The following is a 19,439-nucleotide window of genomic DNA, read 5'->3' as shown; positions in this document are numbered from 1 at the left end:
ATAAAATAAAGAACACAAAATCAGGACTCTAAAGTAAAGCAAGACTCACTCATATGTTATGAAAGTATGATCCCATCATCATGTTTCTCAATGATCAAGTCAAAGATTTTTCTTGCAAGGAATTACTACCCTTTTTTTATGTCAGCAAGTTTATACAAAAGGATTTCCTCGAAAACAACTCGAAAAAAATAAAAAGTCAAAAACGAGGGAATAGGAAAATGTATCGCGCGACAAGCTATATTACGAGTTGCGCTTTTCGAGTTTTTCGATTTCTTCTTGATTTTTTATTTCAGCTTCTAGAAGTTCCCTCGCAGCATCCTCTTCATCCTCCTTTTCGTCACGGGCTTCAAACTCCTTGGCAGCAGCCAATGCTTTAACAACCGGGTCCCGCAGCTCGGAAATTAAACCACCACCTATCCTGTACTCTTCTTCATCTCCGATCAAGAACAGCCGTTGATCAGGTCCACTTGCCATGGGTATGTCCACAGCCAATAGTTTCATATCGTACTGCACAACATTTAATTCGATTAACTAAATATAAAGTCTTGATATTTAGGCAAGAAAGTATAAATTCAAGAACTGAAAACAGGATGAGGTGGCGTCGAAAGAAAAACCTGGCCTTTCTTCTTCTTGGCTTCAACACTGACTAAACCCTTCCTTTCGGAACCTTGGATGGGGAAAATAAGGAAACACCGTTTGCTTCTTAAACCGGGTTGGAAATTCTTGAGAGAGATGCCACCACCAGACATGACGTATGCTCTCAAATCCGTTCCTGTAAGAGGGGCACCCATAACCTCGAGAATACCAGCTGATGTATTGAGCCTCCTCATCGCCATTCTGTAAACTTTATCTGGATTTATGGTGAATCTTGAACGGAAATACAAGCCCTTTTACATGAGAAACGAAAAAGTGTATTATGATCATTATAGATGGATGCTTGATTGAAAAGCCAAAAAAACATAATGCATCGGTTAAATGTTTGCACATTACTTCAATTCTTGGCTGAAAAAAAAGAGAGATGATATGCCGAGAAGGGAGGAAAAGAAGCAATGAAAAATACCAACATAATAAAACTCAATCGTTCACTTCCATTTTCCTTCAGTTCTCTGAATAGAACGCGTTCTTATCCTTACATGAATGACTTGGAAGTTACATAGATTCAAATTTGGTAAAATGACAGATTATATACTGATCATGGAACTTTACGATATTCATCCTCACAAGCACGGGACCCACGAGCCAACTTAAGCACATCACCAACAAAACCATAAGAAAAACTACCAGCATTTATTCTGATCTTTTGTTCCCATTTTCTCCTTCTAAACTGAGTCTTATTATCAAGCAACAGTAGAATGTGGACTATCGAGAAGATAAACGTGAATTGAAGTAATAAACTCTACCCGACTAAACAGGGGGGCTTGGATTTTTGGTTTAGATATGAGAATATTATTCTGTTGGGCTAGTATTAACGCAAACAAATCGTTCGAGGAAAACATGATTTCTAACTCGGAGAGTGAGATCTCAAAGACGCGGTACTTACCAATTCAAGGTATAACGAACGGAACGAGGTCTTGAAAGAAGATATCGAACCCCGAACATATCAGACTATCTCAATTGGAACAAATCAATCAGGATCCAGCCTCAGAACAATATGTCGACCGGAAATAGTTACTAATTACGATAAATTGATCAGCATGTGGCTATAATGGAAACGGTTGTACAACAACAAAGCTCCTCTAATATGTATTTTCCAAGTTATGAAGACTAATATTTTTTTCATACCACCACACAATTTAGAATACATCACTACTATGCACATTCCACAAAGACATCAGCAAACAAATCTCCATTCAACATTAAATGACTAAATGAAAATCATCACCAACCGAAACTCCGAACTAAATAAAACGAAAGAAACGCTAACAAATTCATCAGCTCGAACAAGCAAAAGAGAAACTCACAGTGAAAGCAACGATGGCGGATGAAAGAGCCAGAAACCCATACTTGGCCATGCCCTCCGAAAACCCAATAAAAGTACTCGCAATACCAAACAAGACCCGCCATAGCAAAATGCACACCACAAAACCACCTGCACCCAGCACCACCAGATAATTCCTCTTCCAGAATGCTTCAATATGCAGCACCACCGCCTCCTTGTACCGTGCCAGCGCACTCTTCAAAGCCAGAGCAGGGTTTTTCATCGCCTTCTTAGCAAAATTCTTCGAACCCATCTCACGATTCGCCGATGAAAAGTACCTAAACCCTAAATAAGTTCCAGGCGGCGGCGAGAATTTCGCGCGTGGATCTAATTTTCCAAAAACACGCGGCGCGTTGGGCGACGAGGAGAAATGGGAACTCAAAAGCGACGACCGAGAAGTGGGGTTTCTGATTAATTTAGGGTTGCTGGTGAGAAAATGGGAAATTCCACTGCTGGTGGGATTACCACTGATCGAGGGTTTTGAAGCAATCTGGTGGAAACACCTCATGAGAAACCTTGACGACGAGGGTTTTGCCATTTTTTAATGGCTTCTGATTCTGCAAAATGCAAAATTAGGGTTTTTTAGATTCACGGAGCAACAAACTCGTGGGCGGAACTGATTAACCTGCTGGAAGAAAATCAATTGAAACCGAGACGATTGAAAGAAATTCGTCTAATCAAATAGACGCAGAACGTAGAACACTGTGTGTAGATGGAGTTGTGTACGTATACAGTAGCGTATGTACATTGTGTACGTTGAGAAAGTTTGAGGACTAAAATTGTTTTAAATGGTAAGTATAGGGACCAAATGTGTTATTAACCGGTATTTATTTGGTATATTTACTCGTATAATAACTAATTAATAACTACTAAATTAGTCACACCACCCGCCATTATACTTTCTTCGTTACACGTCTTCCCCTCCTGTGAGAAAAAAATAAAAACAATTTATTGTTATTATTATTATTTTTATTACTATTATTAAAGTTAAATACAAATTGCATCATTTTACTATCATTAGTGTCGCATACATCCTTATACTATAAAATGCGACAAAGTGATCCCTTCTGTTAAACTATGTTAAAGAATACGTCTGTTTTCAAAGTTGACCGACCATTGCATTAGATGTTAGTCAATTACACACGAAAGTACCCCTATGATTGTGTAGTAAAAGTGTACCTTTTTCTATCTCTCTTATACTCAAATTTTCTCTCGTTTTTTTTATTTTATTTTCTCTAATTTTATTTTCCACGACCTATTTCACCCAATTTTTCTGAAAAAAAAAATATACTAGGAAAATTAGTTTTCTTTCAAATTTATGAAATTTCGCCATTATGTTACTCGCTTAAAAATATCACCCAAAATTTAAGAGTTTCTTTTATTTTGGATAATATTTTTAAATTCTTTTTAGATTTCTAAAAGAAAAAACAATTAACTTTCAGCCTATTCTCGAATTAATATACTTCTCTCTAATTTTCAAAATTCATGCATTTTATTTTTTTCATCCAAACACTACAAGACATATTTTCTTATCACTTGTCGATACCACAAAAGTGTTACGTAATAAAGTAAAAAAAAAATATGGTCAAATAATAAAGTCAAAAATGCTTATTAAATGTAAGGATATAAAGGTAACTACATTACATAAACTAACGGTGTTAGAGATTTGGGGGTTGACCGTTAAGTTGAGGGGCCATTTTGTCGCATTTTATAGTACAGGGAAATATACAACACTGATAATAGTACTTACGTGTAATTTGTATTTAATCCTTTATTATTATTATTATTATTAATATTTTCTTTTTGTTTACTTATCTATTTATTTGTTATTTATTTATTTTTATAGATATAGATATAGATGTATACATATACTCCGTCAGCCATTGTTAACCCCTTGTCTCTTCTTCCCCAAGATGATTCTTCCTCCTTCCCTCAACGTATCATCCCATTTCTCTTTCTAGTTATTAGTTAATTCATATACACACACACACACGTATATACTAATGAATATATATAAATATATACTGGTTTCTATTTGCTGATCTTTTGTAACAGTTGCCAGTTCTCGCTCCTCTGACTTTTATCTGACATTTCTCTGCATTTTCCGTTACCGGAATATTCTCCATCTCCGATATATCCATTCCCCCTCTTCTTCTTCACCAATAATCGATTAATTCTTCACTCAATTTCGTGCGCTTGTGTCTGTGGCTTATTTCTTCTTCTTCTTCCTGATTTTTGAGGGTTTTTCCTTTCATGGAGGCACCAAACCGCGATGCTTTAGATTCCGCCTCACAAGGCAGCAACGGAGTCGGAACCTCCAGAATATTCCGTTCCCGTGCTATCCGGTTCATACGGTCCCCCATTTCATCCCTGCTGGAATATTCCGGCGTCCTTCGTGACCGGCCGGATTACCCCTTCTCGGAAGCTTATCCTCTCATCCCTGAGAGTACTGGTGCCAATTTCAACCAAAACCCTAGACGCTCGGAGCCACTCAATCGTGACGATGCTGTTGATGGGGGTGGCACTAGCAACTCTGGTGGTAGCAATAACTGTGCGGAGGTTTCGATTCGGATAATCGGGGAGCAGGAGAGTGTTGGGGGTGCAAATAATAGCGATAGTGGTGTAAATGGGGTGGGACTGGGTGCGGGGGAGTCTACGGTAGGGGCTGGTGATGTTAATCGGAATGGGAATGGGAATGGTAATAGTAATGATGATAATAACAATAGGGAAGCATCGTCGAGCGAGAGATATGATATACAGCAAGCTGCGAGGTGGATTGAGCAGATTCTTCCGTTTTCGTTGCTGTTGTTAGTTGTTTTTATTCGGCAGCATTTGCAAGGTAATTGTTGGTATTATTTCTTCGCCTTTTGATTGCTTGCATTCGTCATACATACGTATAACAAACTCTCAGTTTCTATATTTTTCTGATTTTAATTGTGGATGAGCTGGTTATATTATCCTTGGTTGCTTCGATTCGAAATGTTGATGGACAATGTGTTTAGCTATTTCTATGGCTGGTATATTTAGCCTAATAATATCCCCTGAAATGTTATTTGGGAATGATGAAAAGATTATTTGCTGTTTATCTGGTTGAGAAGTGTTTTTAGAAATATCTTATTGAAAACGAGGGTTTTGAGAGGCTAGATGAGGAGAGTTAGGACCAAATTGCCTGACTAAAGGATGGTGTGCATCACATGTTGAAAATTTTGGCATAGCTGAGTCCTCATGCACTTGTGACCAGCAAAATTTGCAATTAAAAAGATCATGCATCTTGAAACTATTCTCCTGCTCCATTAAATACCTATTTTACTGGAATTGAAAATACTCGGTACTCTGTCTATTGTTCTCTCTCACATACACACAGTGACGAAAGACACACCTTGTTGACATGCACACACATGCACTTGTAAATTCTCTATCTCCTCTCTCCTCATGCATCCGATCTTTGTCCGTGTAGGTTACTCCTCACCCCATTGATCAGAATTCTTTTTCTCTAACAGACTATATTTGTTGAGTTATTGAAACTAGAACAATTAATCTTAGCAACCTTGTTTTGATATTGCTTGCATCACTAGGAGAATGATAGTCTACATAAGAGAAAGGGACAAAATCCTAAAGAAAAAACCTTAGAAGTGAATGTGGAAACGTATAAACGTGGAGCTATCTAGTTATTGTCATCTACTTAGATTTTTTGATGGTTAAATAGTGTCCTTTACATGTTCTTTTAACCCCTAAAGATTCTGAAGAGCTGCCCTTTTCTAGCTGATACGTTGTTTGTTGTTACTTATTTCTGTTTACTTGGTGGATTACACATGTCTAGTGGATGTATGATGTGAGTGATTAACAAATTTTCTAGCATTTTGAGATAATCTATCTATATTTGTTTTCCCTATAAATTATAATGAATCTTGAGAAAAGAATTTCAAGTGTGATTTTCCTTTCTATGAAAGTAAACAGTTACATCCTATTGTTAAAATAGGTGTCTACTATTCTTATGGTTCCCTTTTTGGCTACTGCCTACCTATCTAAAAGATTAATCTCTTATATATACTTGATAAGAAAATAAAATGGGAAAGGTAAACTTCTAAGGAACCTTCTTCTCCCTTCTCTTCTGAGTGTTCTCTTGTTCTATGGTCATTCACAACGTCCTTCTGGATCCAACTCTTGATTTTTCAAACAATGGTTTCCAGGATTTGTTGTTACCATTTATTCCACCGCCATCTTATTTAAGTCCAATGACATTCTTCGGAACCAAACTGCTCTAAAGGTAAGATCTCTTTACTGCATTATTCTTGAAAATGAAATTTAGGTTTCTTAGCCTCTCCTTTCTGTAGAAATTATTGAAAGGAAAGCTAATGAACTTGTGAACACTGGCTTTTGCAGGGAGAAAGGAAGATTACTATCCTAGTTGGTTCTTCAGTCTTTTTCATGATTCATATATTTGGAACCTACTGGTGGCACCGTAGGGATGATCTTTTTTATCCATTAATCATGATTCCTCCAAAGGCCATCCCACCTTTCTGGCATGCAATATTCATCATTCTTATAAATGGTACGGATTTAGTTGTGGTGGTTGCTTTTTACATTGGTTTGTCCAATTAAAATAATACTTATTGAACATAAAATAATCCATTTCATGTGTGGATCTTTGTATTTTGTTACTGCTTAGATACAATGGCACGACAGACAGCCATGGTTTTCAAGTTGGTTCTATTGATGTACTATAAGAATGGTCGAGGACACAGTTTCCGCAGACAGGTAACATAATGGTAACACAATAGTCTAATTATCGAGTTTTAAATTGCTTGACGAATCTAATGGTAATATTTTGGCCATTCAGGGCCAAATGTTGACTCTGGTTGAGTATACACTGCTTCTTTACCGTGCTTTGTTACCAGCCCCTGTATGGTATAGATTCTTCATGAACAAAGACTACGGGAGTCTCTTTTCATCACTCATAACGGGATTGTATTTGACTTTCAAGCTAACATCAATTGTTGAAAAAGTATGTTAATCACAACTTATTTTTTATGTCAATTTTGTAGCCTTTAATATAATATGTCACACTTATGCACATATGCTCTGTGTATGTGTCTGCACGCGTTCATCAGGTACAATCCTTCGTTACTGCCTTAAAGGCATTATCCAAAAAGGAAGTCCATTACGGATCTCATGCAACATCAGAACAGGTACACTATTTTCTCTGGCCTTCCAAATTTCATTATTCAGCATATATTCACATGCAAAAGTCTTTTGTCATACCTCTGAGCTGGCATCTAAGAGTTGGCCACAGGTGCAACTCTGCGTTTCCCAACACAGAACTGTGATAACCCTTGAACGCTTGGAAGTAGACTTCAGACAATTGCTTGTTCTTGCTTGATATTCCTAATAATTGAAGGTTGCAGAATGTAGCTATAATACGGAAAAACATTGCATTTGCACGCCCTATTTTAAAGACTAGAAGCAATTGCAGGAACAACGTGAAACTAATATAGCTAGTTTTAGTCGATCTCACTTTAGATAAAATCCTTACTTCTGTTTATCCTATTGACTGAGGAGATGATAAAACCCTACCGAAGTTATTGTTATTCATGAAATTTTGGTCATATTTTTTTTTCTTTTTGGCCGCCAAGCCCTCAAGTTCTTTCAGCTAATATTTAAATTGTCGCTGAACATATCTATCTCTCGTAGCTTTTATGTAAATCTTATTTGTTGCTTAATTTGGTTTAGGAATCTAAGCATGCACAAAAATGTGTTGTATACTAACAAAACCTTGTAATTGATTCTATGTAGGTAAGTGCAGCTGGAGATATGTGTGCTATATGCCAGGAGAAGATGCATGTACCCATTTTCTTGCAGTGCAAGCATATATTCTGTGAAGACTGCGTTTCAGAATGGTTTGTTTCCTTTCCTTTAAAAGATCAAAAAACCCCGAGGGATACTTTGTCTTTATTGCCCCTTAAAACAGTTTCTTGTGTTTCGGCAATGCCCTTTCATCTGGTTCCCTATGGCTAAGACGTATTCATAAAGTTAGATATTAATATGAACATTCTATTTATTCTGAATTAATTTTCTACGAGCGCGTGTCCTAGGGCTATTTAAAAAAAATCAACTGTCTAAGATTATATGATCCCTTTCAATCTTATGTTTCGTTTGTTAGATTGTGTTAAATTGTGATAACACACTAAAATTCCTAGAATGCCCCCAGTACTTTAATTTTTCTATTTAATGACGGGGTCGTTTGGTAATTCTCGGACAAGGTGGGCCGCCAGGATTACGCAGTTAGACCACTCTGGTCTGATGGACTACTTATCCAAAAAAAAATGGATTTGGTCATGGGCCTTCCATCAGTTCCGGGTCTGAATGTTGATTTAGCAATAGCAAGTATTGGTTGGACTAGATCTATGATTACAGTTCTGATGCTTAGTTCCAAATGATTCACATAGATTACAAAAACTTTTGAAGAACTTACTCACTCGTATAATTGTGATTTTCATTCCGAAATTTGACTCTCTCAAAGTCTCAATTGTGTTGAAATTGCCAATATGGAGAGGAAACAAATTGAGTAATATAATGCAAATTTACGGGATGTTCGTGTGTGCGTGTGTGCGTGTTTGTTGCGTGAGGGGTTGTAGTTTGTTGGTATAATTATGTGTCGGGACATTTGTCTTGCACATTTGAGAAGGATTTGTGTTGTGTTGATATATGTTTTCCAATCTCTCTTAATTTACAAGTGTAGCTTAGCTTCCTGTCTGTTTAATAATAGGAATATTCATGTTTCTGAGTATTGGGTGATTATCTGCTTCTTGTTCACTTTGTAACAATGCAATTCGACGTGTTTGTTTCAGGTTCGAAAGAGAGAGAACATGCCCGTTATGCAGGGCTCTGGTCAGACCTGCTGATCTTCAATCGTATGGTGACGGATCAACTAATCTTTTCTTCCAGTTGTTTTAAAACTTTTCATCAACACACAAACTTAACACCTTTCTCCTTATACAATCTCTAAAATAGGTTTCTTGGAGAAAATATTAGTTTGATGAGGCGTATATGTTATCGATTCCATCTTCGTATATATAACTACTATATACATATATATAGAATATTGGTACTCCTGAGTTGAGTGAGTTCTGCCCGAGCCCCTGGTTTCCTTCTTTTCTTATCTTTAGGGTTTTTTTTGGGGGGGTGTGGGGGTGGGGTTGGGGGTTTTTGGGGTGGGGTTACGAGTTATGAGTTATGAGTTATGACATGTTTGGCACATCATGAATAAATTTATGAAACCTGTGGAATGATGGAAGTCCATTACTATAGTGGAGCCAACAGAATTTCAAATTATAGGGCCATCAGCACAGAAGATCAAGATTTCAAATTATAGGTTCAGGAAAAAATTAAATAAAGACAAGGAAGTTATCAGACAGGAGCACATGTGATATAAACATGGTTTTGGAAGCAATTGTCAGGACCTCTCCACCATGGTCAACACTTTGGGTTTGAACATAAGAATAATTACATTTCATTGGGCTGGAAAATTAATTAGAATGTTTTAATATAAAAAATAATTAATGGGAGAGCTTATTTATATGTGAGATGGGATTTATCTCCACACCAATATTGACATGATAGATAGATTAGATAATACACGAGATACAAAAGGGTGCATTATTAGTGGGCCGGGTTGGGCCAGGAGGGCCCGCTAGTTGCTTGGACTTTATATTGATGTATTATTATTGGTTGTCTATTCCGTGACCAATTCACACATCCACATACTATAAAAATTGGTAATTTGTGAAGTACCATTCAGGTCTAAAAATTGGTAATTTGTGAAGTACCATACAGATGTTCGTATTTTATAAATGCACCTTTGCACGAATACGATTCACTCTGTTTAACTACATGATTTGGGAGAGATGATTGAGAATGGGGAAGTACTCTATGTAAGATGACTACTGAACATAACTGAACTTCGTAACTAAGTTCTCCCTGTACTCTCTAGAGTAAAAAATTTCATGTGTTCATAATTGAAATCATGTTTCTACAATTTTGTTATCGTTACATAGAGATCTAAGTGTGTAACGAATCGAGTAGAACCGAAACAAACTTTGAAAAGAAGAAAATAAACAAACTTTGAAAAGAAGGAGATTGAAAATTGATGGAATATTTGGATGAATTAAATGTTGTTGGGTAGTAGTAGCCTCGTGTGATTTTAATCTGGCATGCAAGATGACTACACACACACACGAGTGGGGCACCCACCCCCTCCGTCAACTGTGTGTGACATGTGGTGCACCTGTCCGTTTAATTAAAAATGGTCTGGTCAACAAAAAGAAATTACAAAGACCACCACCACCACCTTCCTTTGTTTAATGTTTTTTGTCAATTTTCACTGCCTTTTGGCCCCCCACTGGGCCCTCCCATTTTCTCTCTCTAAACTTCTCACTGCTTCCCCACAGTGTTTTTACTGTTCCTTCATCTCTCTCTCTCTCTCTCTCTCTATATTCACAATTAGCGGCCATTTCAAAAAACACTAATAAGCAAGTTCGATGAAAATATGTCTGATGTCCCTTTCTCATCTCTGATTCTCATGTCGAAAGTGACCCCTCTCCTTTCTCTCCTTATACTTCTTGCTGTTCTTCCCTTCTTCCTCTCTCTCTCTCTCTCTCTCTCTCTCTCTCTCTCTCTCTCTCTCTTTTATTTAAAGCCAGAATTTTTTTTAATTTACTTTTTTTTTTTACATCGAATTCGATCATTACACTAATCTATATATGTACAGGATAGATTCAATTCTTCCCATTTGTTATCCTACATATTCCTTCTCATCCCTTTTCGTGTTTTTCAACCCTGCTGAAACATTAATGGCGATTTAGGGTTTCAAACTCCTGTATACAAGAAGCCCCCCTTTTTAGCTCCATTTATTTTTTGTATTAATTTGATTTCGCATCTCAGTACTCTCTACGAACAGTTTCATCGGTTGTTTTTTTCCGACAAAAGGAGGACAATTTTCCTCGTGTTTGCAACCCATTTGTGATCATGATTCTATGTGGCAGCAAAAAGCTCAGTAGAATATATATATATATTTATTCATGAGTTTTAATCACCTTCGTTTTTTGCAGATATTCTTGATGTTGGGGTCTAATCATCGTACGATGAAGATTGATTTATGGCAGGTGTTTTTTTTCTTCTTTTTCCACCATTGTCAAGATTAGCCCTTTAAGCTAGGGTTTGTGCAGAAGCTGCTTTTGCCACAGCAATCCTGTGTCAGCTTTTCAAGATTTCATTTGGGTTTTTGATTAACATATGTGATTGCTTAATTAATTAATTAATCCCAAACAGTAATCCCATGTTAGCTAACCAAGGTTAATGCTTTTTTCTCCAATTTATGTTGTTAAGAGAATTGATATATAGATGAATTTAATATTTAATAGTTAAGAGAAGTGATATTGAGTTGAGGAATGGTGTTTTAAGAGCTTCCGTCAGCCCACTCGTGGGTGAGAAATCGGGGGCTGAATTAACTGCCGACTCATTCATTCAACCACTCAGTAGCAACACATTTAAAAGTTAATGCTACTGGTGATTGATTGAATGATGCGGGAGATAATTTCTCGCCCCTCTCTCTCTGTGCTTGGACTGAAGGGAGCTCCTCTCCACTCTTTCCGTTCAACTCCTTTACTTAATTTTTTTTCGATACATTATCGAGATGAATTGAATTTCATTGATGAAGTATTTTCTATGCTTTTTATGTGAAATTGGCCCTAGGTCGATTATTTGGCTAACGTATATTCCGATTCTCTTGTAGTGGAATTGCTTCTTGTTGTTTTTTTTTTTTTTTGCAGGTTTTATTTTGGATAGTCGAGATCTCCGAGATTTGTTCGGCTAATTATAAGATCGAAGGCCTTACCTTATGTTCGTCAAAGCATTTTCAGGTTTTATCCAATGTTTATTCTAGTAACTGCAGCCACTCGGCGAAGCGAACTCGAACTCGGTAAACTTGACGGACATATCCTATGTTACGAAATGTTTTATAGACACACATTCAACTGTAGCATACATAATTAGCTAATTTTTTCAGTTATATGTTTAGATTTTGCTAAAAGTAGGTAATTAACGGTTTATGACCAAACATTATATCATGATTGATAATTTATCTTGTGCTGCATTGAATTCAAAAGTATATATTTAATTATTTTATTTGATTAACTTAATATTCTTGATATTGCCAAAAATGGGTGGAGCACACTATTTTGCTGATGCTCTGTTTTAGGAAATTGAAATAGGAACTGTTATTATTTAAATGATTAGTGTTTTAAACCCTTTTAGGGTATTGCTTTTAATTGTTTTAAATCCCTTTTTACACTAATGTTTGGCTAAAAAAAGTTGGTGTGAAACAATATTGAATATATTAAGAACTAATTGTTTTAGCTTTATCAAACATTAATATTTTGAAATAGTTTTTCCCTTCAGAAAATAATTGATTTTATTTATTAATTTTTTTAAGAAAAAAGTAATTGAAAGACATAGTAGAAGCATGGATTTACCCCCAAAAATCTAGGGTTTCTCTGCCTTTTAGGGTTATCTGGTCCCCCCTTTTTTCTTACATTTAGTGATGGCTGATGAATTTTGTGTGTGTGTGTGTGTAACTCAAAAGTCCAGACCAGCCTATGTAGATAAGGCTAGGGTTCAGTTTTCCCCGGACTTGCACCCGCCCCGTTGACAACGGACCCACCCAGCCCGTCCAATTTCAAAATTTAGCTCTTTTTTTTTTTTAATTTAAAATAAAAAATTGGAAAATCCGGTTCGAACCCGGCCCTGACCCGTCGAGAGCCCGCCTCCACACGTGTCGGTTTCGGCCCCCCTAAAACTCGGACCCCTCCCGTGGCCGTGTCTAAGTCTATGTCGGTTCTGCATGTGCTTCTGTTTATATGTTTTTATTTACACCCTTGATAATGAAAATTTCTATGGATGGGAATTAGCCATTCGGCCTTTTTTTTTAAATAGAAAAAGTAAAAAAGTAAAAAGAAAGTGAACTTTTCATGATTGCAGATTTACCAACCATATATCTAATATCAGAGTTCGGAAATCGGATCGAAATTAGCATTTTCATAAATATTCCTATTTTTATCTTTTTAAATAAAAAAGAAATAGTTAAATTTTCGGCAAAACCGAAATTTTAGGATCGGACGGGACTCGACATAATTCGGAAAAATTCCTTCTTATTTTGACGTCTCCATGTGTTAAAAATGAAATTTTACAAATTATTTTATTGAATAAGATTATTGTTGTAAATACAAATTTAACTTTTCACACACTATTATAAAACTAAAGCCAGATATGTTGTTTGTTCACGGGCCTCTCTGAATAAACATTCGGCCCGAATTCTGCTAGTAGGCCCACAATTTTGATCCAGAACTGAGAAGTAGAGAAGGCTAGCCCAATTTAATTAACTCATTCCAAATTAAAAAAATATATATAATTTAAATGAATTTATTTTGTCACACCTCCTATATTGATATGCCTAATTGAGCCAACTTAATGGGCTATAATTTCTTTATCTATTGGGCCACGGACCCAATATCGAAGATCATTATCAGTGAGGCCCAATCACCTTCAAGTAAGGTTTGGGCCGGATAATCTCAATTAAGCTATAAATAAATGTTTGAACTCATTCCTTAAGGTACGTCTTATTATCTAAGTAATACTACAACCTGTATTCTCTGGACTATTTATACTATCCGCACGTCTGACTTGAGCGTCGGAGGGGTTTCCGCCAGATCAACCCGGCCTAGTTCACGTATTCTATGATCACAGGTATCTCAAGGTCATCAAGCTCGTGAGCCAATGATCCACTCCGCTCTCCCAGCTCCCTCGATCTCAACTACTCTAAGGTGATCTAACTTTAGCATCATCATATATATATAAAAAAATGTAGCGCTTTGTCCTACAATTGAACCAAGTTCGAATCCCCCCGTGTCAACTGTCGTTGGAATTATAGAAAATTTTCGGTAGAGAATCGGTACGATTTCAGTATGGTATAATGGAAAATTTGTTAAAATAAAATATGTATTATTATTTTATTCTATGTCCTCAATTGTAATTACACATCTTGTTGCATTAGTTAATACATTAAATTTAAAATAAAATAAAATATTTGAGAGATGATGAAAAGAAGCAATCCAATTAGAAAGAAACACGTGGTCACAGGCCGCGCAGTAGTACAAGGATAGAACACACACAAAGCAAATGACCAACAATTAACTGAAATTTCGTTGCCTGGTGAAATGTTGTGCAGTACAGTACCCCAATAAAAACTCCATTAATCCCTGAATAAAAAAGCTCCAATTTTTCTGTGTAAAGAAATCCTGAGATGAGTATTTATGGAGTAGAACCGAATCATGTGTTTCTTTCCGTTAGGCTTACCCCCCCAAAATCAGAGCACCGTTCGCTCGAACTGGTTCGTCTGCATTTTAATGGCGCCCCAAAGTGGGACCCACCTCATTTTTCTTCTTCATTTCAGAAACCCATTTCTGAACATAAGTTTATTGTTAGAGCTTCTTCTGCTTCTGCTTCCCCAATGGGCTCCGACTATTCCGGTAACAATTTGTCTAATTTCACCTCCATTAATTGATGATTTTGTGTTTCTGCTTCAGTGCAAGGATTATTAGTTGTTTATTTGTGATTTTAAATTGCTTTTTTTTTAGGGTTTTGATTGCTGAAACTGTTTCGAAATTAAATCAATTTTCTAGGACCAAATTTGTGGAATTTTTTTTTTGGGTAGATGAATTTTACATGGATAATGGAATGTTGGTTTCAATATTTTTCAGAGCAACTGCAGGGAGCGAAAAACCCGTACCGAAAATCGAAAAGAATAGCTGATATTGACCAAGACGAAATCGAAGATCCATCCCTTTTAGCCGATTCCGATAGCTGTTTCTGCGAGTTCAACGGGGTGCAACTGCACCACAAGATTTGCGATGCCGACTCATCGTCCCCAGATACTTCAATGCAAGAATCAGCTAAACGGGTCGACTTTCCTATGATTTTGTTGCATGGGTTTGGAGCCTCGGTTTTCTCGTGGAACCGTGTAATGAAACCTCTAGCAAAGGCCACCGGTTCTAAAATCCTCGCCTTTGATCGACCAGCCTTTGGACTAACATCGAGGGTAAATTCCGTTAAGCATAAAACCCCCGTTAATCAAGATTCGAAACACCTAAACCCTTACTCGATGATGTTCTCCGTTTTGGCAACGCTCCATTTCATCGACTTCTTGGCTGCTCAGAAAGTCATTCTTGTGGGGTAATAATCGTCTACTTTCCCCTTTTCTTTGTTACAAAATTTTCATTTCGAGGAAAGATAATACGAAAACGTTTAACTACTTACACGAAATCGGTTGAAGATTATCAGGCACTCTGCAGGTGCCCTCGTAGCTCTAGATGCGTATTTCGATGCACCCGAGCGTGTGGCTGCTTTAATACTCGTTGCACCTGCAATTCTTGCACCGTTCGCTATGCAGAGTGTTGTGAAAGAAAATCAAGAAAGCTCGGGTTCGAATACTAGCAAGAATCTATTTTCCAGGCTTGGGAATATTCTAGCAAAGTTCACTAAGAATATTGTTCAGGCAATCGTATATACGATGAAAGGGATGTCGGATATGATAAGCTCTCTCTACAAGAAAGCTTTGTCGTCAATCTTGCGCTCTTCACTCGGCTTGACGGTGGTAATTAATTAATCCGTGTTCTATAACGTTAAACAGTTGCGTTGTGTTATAAATATTTATGGGCTGTCGTGTAATGTCAGATAAGGATGGTAATCGATAAATTTGGTACGAGAGCCGTTCGGTCTGCATGGTACGACTCGAATCAAGTGTCCGATCATGTTTTACAAGGCTATACAAAGGTGAATAGTTGCTCTATTCTTTTTTTATTTTATTTTTTTTCAAGAAAGTTGATCGGTATCACTTTCGAGAATCTTGATTATTTGTCGGAATCTGCAGCCGTTGAAGGTAAAGGGCTGGGACAAGGCGCTAGTAGAATACACGGTGGCATTGCTCACAGATTCTGCATCTGAATCAAAACCGCCTTTGGCGAAAAGGCTCGGTCAAATCTCCTGTCCAGGTATTTAATTCATTTATAATCACACTTTTCGAAATTTCCTAACTATGAACATCCGACATTTTTTTTAATTATTGCTGTGAACTTAATATGAACACAGTTCTGATAGTAACCGGTGATACCGATCGGCTTGTACCGTCTTGGAACGCCGAAAAACTTTCTCGAGCAATTTCTGGATCTTGCTTTGAAATAATCAAGAAATGTGGCCATTTGCCCCAAGAAGAAAAGCCCGAAGAATTTGTCGATATTGTCGATAAATTCCTGAGACAAGTCTTTGGCGTTGCACAAGCGCCACGCCTGCAAGTAGTGTCTTGAGGTTGACATTCATTAATGATGCAGTGATGTTTTTTGTAATAAGATGTATTCTCAAATAATAAATTGCCATTAAATATATAAAATGAAATTACAGAGAATTTCATCACAAATACTCCAAGAACTGAAAATTGGTAAGAAAATGCTACTGAAAATGAGGATATGTTGATATGGTAGCACTAGCATCTCTTGCAGCACCACTTACATCAAATCCCGAAATGAAATCGTCGCCGAAGATTAACGCTCCAGCTGCTAAAGCCCCCGCACCCACCCCCGCCCCAAAGCCGGGGCCACCTCGGTGCTGAGGTGGCGCTGCCACAGAAGACGGCATGTTTAAGTAGCTACTAGAGGCGAAGTTATTTGCCGTCGGAAAAAAACTAGGAGTATATCCCACATTGGATGGAGGCGCCGGTGGTGGCGGAGGCGGCTGCGGTGGTAGCTGCCGTGGTCGAGGCAGAAGATTAATGCCGCCACTGAAATCTGTTAAATTAAATCCTTCAATTTCATTGCCACCTGCAAATCAAGATTAGGAACAATGCACATACACAAATAAAATATTTTTAATGTAACTTGAACATATATATATATAAATCAGTTCTATACCTAGATGTGATGAACCGGGCTCTTCCTTTTTTTCTTCGGAAACTCGGATCGAGACATCAATAAACCCTACAGGTCTGTTTGAATTCTTCTTCCTAAGCTGAAAGCTCCCTATTTCTTCAACAGGCTTCGAAACATCGTACTTGTCCAAAAATTCCTTCAGAGCAATAGTTGCAGATCCCAATAGGCTTTCCCTAAGAAAAACAGGCTCCCTGCTGTAAACTTCGACATTTAGCGCCATTTCTTGAAACCCCGTTCCAGAAGATTCTTCAACCGCCGTTGAGAATTTTGTTTTCCAAACGGGGTTTGAATTACCCGAGGCATCAATTTTGGTGCAGTACTTATTCTCGGAACCAATCCACCCAACAGCAAACCACTGAAGCTTACATAAACAAGACGTTCGCCTAAGCCCACGAGCAGAAATCAAGCACAACTCCACCCGTATTTTCCCCATCTTCGAAAACGAAGAAGCAAATGTGAACAAGGCCCTGTAATCCTGCTAGGTTAATTCTTTTCTTGATAAAACCAATAATAAAAGTGGGAAAAAAGATGTCTTATACTTTATGCCAAGAATATTAAAAATAAAAATAAAAAAACAATTTATTACAGAAGCTTTACCTTTTTGTTCCCTAAACAAATGACTTTTACAAGTGCATTACAAAATAGTCAAGTGCTTGAAAAAGTATATATTATTATCCTGAATTTGTGCATTTTTTTTTAAATATTACTATTTTGTGAGTCCTCTTGCAGGGGGGATTAAGAGTAGCCTTCTACCAGCAGATACCATCGGCTCGTTTTTTGAGGCGGAACGTGTATACGTCATTGTTGTAGATCCCAGCACATCGTACCCAAATCCGCACTCTCTAAAGAATAGCCTGTCGAGAATTTGAGTGTAACGTATAAATCGAACGAGACTTGTCTATTTATGAAAAGTAATGAGTAATTACGAAAATAAAAAAAAATCTCTAACATGTCACACCTATCGATTTACGAACGAAAATATGCCGGAAAAAAAATACGTCGGCCACTTATAAAACGAGTGAGTAGAAAGATTGAGAACTACCTTTCGTCATCGTTGCAAAGTGCAGCTATGTCGTATATGTCTCTATTAGTGAGCATTCTGCAACGAAAATATTGGATGTTTTCAGACAACCTTAAAATTGTGACATCATATACGTGTATATATAATGTGTGATATATATATATATATATACCTTGTGATTCTTTGAACAATCATTTGACCAATTCCTCTACCTTGTAAAGCAGGGTGAACCTGTAAGAAACTTGGTCACATAAATTTCAATATAATTATAATGTAACAATTTCTAATTAATAAATTTAATTGTTTAATTTTGGATTTTTATTTTTATTTTATGGGACTGACCATGACGTCATGGATTGAGGCGGTGAATCCCATATCGGAAACCGCACGGCCAAACCCTATCAGCCGTCCATTTTCGGGCGTCACCGGCGCGGCCACTCTGCTTATCCAATCTCCACCGACGCCGATGAAATTCGACGGAGTAGAAGATTGGGTGGTTACGAATTCGGGCTTGGTGAAGGCGGAAACCACGACGGAGCTGTGGGAAACGGCGGTGTGGAGCTTCGCCGGATCGACGGGGTCGACCCTACCTGCGGCGTCGACGGTGGGGAAGCGGTGGCAGGAGTGGTTGCAGATGGCGTAGAGCTCTCTGAGATGACGAAGGTTCACGTGTGCTGGGTTTGTGGATATGGATATTGGTGGCGGAGGAGTGGTGCTGCCTCTAATTTCGGCGGCTATTTTGGGTGGCGACGGCGGTGAAGAGGATCGGAATTTGGAGGTAAGATAACCGCGGTGGTGTACGGCTGCCGCAACTGCCATTACCCCCTTTTTCTTTCAAAGTTTCAACACCATATATATATATTCTCTTATCTTTAGATAATATTTATTTATTCGGTAAATTACTGAATTACAAAAATACCCCTTATATTTGGGAAATTACAACCACCACTGAATCGTCTTACACATCCACCATTGCGGTGTCAAATTTAGTGGAATCTTCTTAATTATGTTAAATATTCTCGAATTTGTACTCGTTTTGCCCCATTTTCGAGCTCTACATTTCGAAACAAGATGATCATAAGATGTGTCTATTGACTTATAAATATCGGTGCATGATAAACTGTATTTTTGCACAAAACGAGTACAAACTAAAGAATATTCCACGAAATCTAGAAGATTACTTTGATTTTGACACCGTAAGGGTGGACATGTAAGCAGATTTATAGTGGAGGGGTTATTGTAATTACTAAAACATGAGTGTTTCTTTTTTTTAAGTTGACCATACCTTAGGGGCTGACTGTAGTTTCTCCTTTTAAACTATCTGGTAGACTGGTACAAAGAAAGCCCAATTAATTATGTTTAATGGACTTCTTTAAAGTCAAGCCCAATCAATTATTATTAAAGCATC

At 37.4% G+C, this 19,439-nt stretch overlaps 5 protein-coding genes across 6 annotated transcripts; 2 read left to right on the top strand and 3 right to left on the bottom strand.

Moving 5' to 3' along the window:
* Positions 1-54: 54 nt before the first annotated feature.
* On the bottom strand, positions 55-2,777 carry LOC105977520 (import inner membrane translocase subunit). The gene is made up of 3 exons (XM_013002827.2): positions 1,962-2,777; positions 615-887; positions 55-507 (listed from the first exon to the last, which is right to left on the bottom strand). Exons 1-3 carry the CDS (start codon positions 2,514-2,516, stop codon positions 241-243), a joined length of 1,095 nt encoding a protein of 364 aa, XP_012858281.2. The 5' UTR covers positions 2,517-2,777; the 3' UTR covers positions 55-240.
* A 1,043-nt stretch (positions 2,778-3,820) lies between these two features.
* LOC105977519 (uncharacterized) lies at positions 3,821-9,111 on the top strand. The gene is made up of 8 exons (XM_013002826.2): positions 3,821-4,817; positions 6,169-6,245; positions 6,362-6,530; positions 6,648-6,736; positions 6,819-6,983; positions 7,090-7,167; positions 7,772-7,875; positions 8,827-9,111. Exons 1-8 carry the CDS (start codon positions 4,232-4,234, stop codon positions 8,930-8,932), a joined length of 1,374 nt encoding a protein of 457 aa, XP_012858280.2. The 5' UTR covers positions 3,821-4,231; the 3' UTR covers positions 8,933-9,111.
* A 5,013-nt stretch (positions 9,112-14,124) lies between these two features.
* Positions 14,125-16,502, top strand: LOC105977689 (alpha/beta-Hydrolases superfamily protein). Of its 2 annotated transcripts, XM_088819390.1 has the most exons (7): positions 14,125-14,262; positions 14,353-14,559; positions 14,791-15,262; positions 15,371-15,683; positions 15,764-15,862; positions 15,960-16,080; positions 16,178-16,502. In XM_088819390.1, the coding sequence occupies exons 2-7, from the start codon at positions 14,541-14,543 to the stop codon at positions 16,390-16,392; spliced, it is 1,239 nt and encodes a 412-aa protein (XP_088675516.1). In that variant the 5' UTR covers positions 14,125-14,262; positions 14,353-14,540; the 3' UTR covers positions 16,393-16,502. The 2 variants fall into 2 exon arrangements, with proteins under 2 accessions (XP_088675516.1, XP_088675515.1); XM_088819389.1 differs by having other exon boundaries at positions 14,125-14,559.
* Positions 16,441-17,443, bottom strand: LOC105977690 (Calcium-dependent lipid-binding (CaLB domain) family protein). The gene is made up of 2 exons (XM_013003037.2): positions 16,993-17,443; positions 16,441-16,902 (listed from the first exon to the last, which is right to left on the bottom strand). The coding sequence occupies exons 1-2, from the start codon at positions 17,441-17,443 to the stop codon at positions 16,535-16,537; spliced, it is 819 nt and encodes a 272-aa protein (XP_012858491.2). The 3' UTR covers positions 16,441-16,534.
* LOC105977691 (Acyl-CoA N-acyltransferases (NAT) superfamily protein) lies at positions 16,441-18,886 on the bottom strand. Its single transcript, XM_013003039.2, has 6 exons — positions 18,374-18,886; positions 18,204-18,262; positions 18,053-18,109; positions 17,718-17,864; positions 16,993-17,477; positions 16,441-16,902 (listed from the first exon to the last, which is right to left on the bottom strand). Coding segments are annotated over exons 1-5 (741 nt in total). The 5' UTR covers positions 18,851-18,886; the 3' UTR covers positions 16,441-16,902; positions 16,993-17,476.
* Between the last annotated feature and the right edge of the window lie 553 nt (positions 18,887-19,439).

This window comes from Erythranthe guttata, chromosome 6 (assembly GCF_056151865.1).
Source record: "Erythranthe guttata isolate IM_541 chromosome 6, IM_541, whole genome shotgun sequence".
NCBI lineage: Eukaryota > Viridiplantae > Streptophyta > Magnoliopsida > Lamiales > Phrymaceae > Erythranthe > Erythranthe guttata.
This window is presented reverse-complemented; position numbering and strand designations above follow the sequence as displayed.